This window comes from Cucurbita pepo, unplaced genomic scaffold (genome assembly GCF_002806865.2).
Source record: "Cucurbita pepo subsp. pepo cultivar mu-cu-16 unplaced genomic scaffold, ASM280686v2 Cp4.1_scaffold002327, whole genome shotgun sequence".
NCBI classification, from domain to species: Eukaryota; Viridiplantae; Streptophyta; class Magnoliopsida; order Cucurbitales; family Cucurbitaceae; genus Cucurbita; species Cucurbita pepo.
In genome coordinates this window covers 1-3102 of record NW_019648407.1, presented here as the reverse complement: position 1 = coordinate 3102, position 3102 = coordinate 1, and the positions used below count along the sequence as shown (strand labels likewise).

Sequence of the window (3102 nt, the reverse complement as noted above, 5' to 3'; positions counted from 1 at the left end):
TACAGAACGAATTCTGTGATCATCGAGTTGTCAAAACCACCATCTCTAAGTTCAGAGGATAGATAACATGAAACTTGCATCTGACCCACCATTAAGGCGTGTTTGCAGCTGTGATTCAATCCAAAACTACTTGCATTACTCTTTTTTTTATGATCTTGGGTATGAAATGTGTATTCCCATTTAAAAGCATTGCCCGTCTTCCACGTCTTGGCCACGTAGACATCTTCAGGGGAGCTCTGAGAGAACTCAAAAAACGGCATCCCATGTTTTTTTTCCAACTTGAGAGAGCCGTGTAGATGTACAGGTGAAGATGCAACAACATCATGATGACTNTACAGAACGAATTCTGTGATCATCGAGTTGTCAAAACCACCATCTCTAAGTTCAGAGGATAGATAACATGAAACTTGCATCTGACCCACCATTAAGGCGTGTTTGCAGCTGTGATTCAATCCAAAACTACTTGCATTACTCTTTTTTTTATGATCTTGGGTATGAAATGTGTATTCCCATTTAAAAGCATTGCCCGTCTTCCACGTCTTGGCCACGTAGACATCTTCAGGGGAGCTCTGAGAGAACTCAAAAAACGGCATCCCATGTTTTTTTTCCAACTTGAGAGAGCCGTGTAGATGTACAGGTGAAGATGCAACAACATCATGATGACTATCATTACTCGGAAAATGAGAATCACAATCTGAGTTCATTGCTGCATTTGTGAAATCTTGCAACAAAGATTTTCTGTATGTCTTGTTTTTCTGCATGTCCATTGACTTAACAGCTTTATCTCCACCTGCTTCGATTGCATCACCGAAATGACTCCCGAAAGATTTAGATTTCATAAATGGATCCAACATTTTCCTGAATGGACTTATGTGAGCCTTTGGGGTGTGTCTAAACCGTAGATCACTTCGAAGCTGGTTTTTAGGCGTTTCTATCTTAGCAGAGAGCGAGTTCGGCAATGCATGTACCTTGTCTCTCTTGAAAAGTTTCTTGCCATTGTGAAGGGGCCCGATGCCTGTAACATTTTCAAGATGATTGCTCGAGTCTTTCAATACAGTTTCACTGATCTCAGAACCCAAGTAGATATCAATGAAGCTATCTGATGAACGTGGGCATATGCGAGCCTTATTAACTGATGATTGATTCAGTTTTGTGTCCAAAGATTCCTCATCTGAACTACACAAAGAGTCAACAATACCAGCAACCCAAGAGGTGTAATTGTCACGTGAAATTTCTATTTTTCCTCTTTCCTCTTGAATGCCCATCCCTTCTATGCTACTTACATCTTCAGACCTCTCGTGCTTAGAACGCTGCTCGAGCACTTCATCATCTTCCAATTCAACTAGGCCAGGTGAATTGCTTTTATGAGAACTGTGATCACAGCCAACTCTAATCTCTGTAACATCATTCTTCACATTCAATTCAAATTCTATATGTTCATTGTCTTCCAGTTCAACTAGACTAGATGAATTGCTTTTTCGAAACCCGCGGTCGCCACAAAATCTAATCTCAGTAAAACCATCCTTTACATTCAACATAAAATCTTCATGGTTAAGTTTTGTTCTCGAGCTTCTTTTCTTAATGCTCGAATGCCGTGGAATAGATGGAAGAACAGTGTTGGGACTCAGATCCACAGTGCAAAGGCTGTCAAAGTCCAATTCTGGCTCTTGTCCCATTATGTGATCCACAGCTCTGCCAGAAGAAAGACACTAAGTTTTGAGCAAAATTCTAAGAAATTTACAGAATAATTCTAGCTACAAAAAAGAAAAGGGAAAAAATTGTAACTCAACATAGACTTAAGTTGTTGTCATCATTACAAACACTACAAAGACTTAAATTCATGTCCACCTGAATCTAGTACAAGACAGAAGTAAAACCAAAGCTCAGAAACCAGATCTTAATAAAAGCTCAAACTGAACAAAAAGAAGCAGAACAGAATCCTTGAACTTCCAAGAACAAGAAAAAGACTTGATTTCAGAAGCTGAGACCTTCTCTACAGCAATTTAATGCTTCAAAGCACAAACAAGCAACAGGTTTCAAAAGAAAAAAACAAAAAAAAGTTCAAAATGTGAGGTCAGGGAGCAAAAGTCATTTCTTCAAACACATTGCAAGATACATTGAAGAAACCCCAGAACAAGGAACAGAAGAATTCAATTGAAAATTTAAGCTTACCCCACCAGATCTTAGAAGAGTGAAGGCAGAGAAAACCCCAAAAAACAACAGGAAGAAACAATCATGTCGACCAATCTCTTCAGCTGAAAGCTTCAATAGAATCCATGGCAGAATGGGAAACCCCCAAATTAAGAGACGATGAAAACATACAACGATCAGAAGAGCTTGGGCAACGATCTTAATGCATAACGAGCACAAAGCATGCGTTTAGAGAGAGAGCGAGAGGGAAAATGAGAGAAATAAAATAAGAAAGTATTAATGGTAGAGACAAGATAACTGCAAAAGTCCTGTTCATGTCTACTTAAAGGACCCACTCATCATGCTTCCTTTCTCTTCTTCCTTATTTCTCATGCACTATTATTATTTTATTGAATTTTATTTTATTTTTAATAAATATTATCAATTCGGCTAATTATTTAATTTTCCAACAAGTTCAATTCATGATGTAACAATAATTTCACATATTAATGATATTCACGTAATAATAAATAAATAAGTATTTTTTTTTATAATTTAATATTTTAATTACATGAACAAATAATTCTCAATAAATTAGTAATAAGAAGTATTAATGGGGTGCATCAAATAATTCTAACCTAGTTCAATAAAGCTACTAGTATGTGCCATGGTCGAAAAAAGAAATTATACCTTTGGGGCACTCCCAAGGAAGTACCTTGATATGACATGTATGTTGAGGATTATTTTGGATTATTTAGTGAAAGATCATGGGTTTATAAGTGAGGAACACTATCTCTATTGGTACGAGGCATTTTGGAAAAGCTCAAAGCAAAGTCATGAGAGCATATGCTCAAAGTGAACAATATCATATAATTGTGGAGAGTCGTGATTTCTAACCATATATACCCATTGGTAATAGACTGGATTTCTGTGGGGGCAATATTGGAATTTCACGGATCATCAACTAGGATG

The 3102-nt window shown here is 37.2% G+C and overlaps 1 protein-coding gene across 1 annotated transcript; it reads right to left on the bottom strand.

Annotated features, from left to right (window-relative positions):
- Positions 1–336: 336 nt before the first annotated feature.
- On the bottom strand, positions 337–2422 carry LOC111786665 (the record flags this gene model as incomplete). The annotated part of the gene is given in 2 exon segments (XM_023666896.1): positions 337–1692; positions 2173–2422. A coding segment is annotated over 1 exon segment (1340 nt), but the record flags the coding sequence as incomplete, so codon positions are not given.
- Positions 2423–3102: the final 680 nt, after the last annotated feature.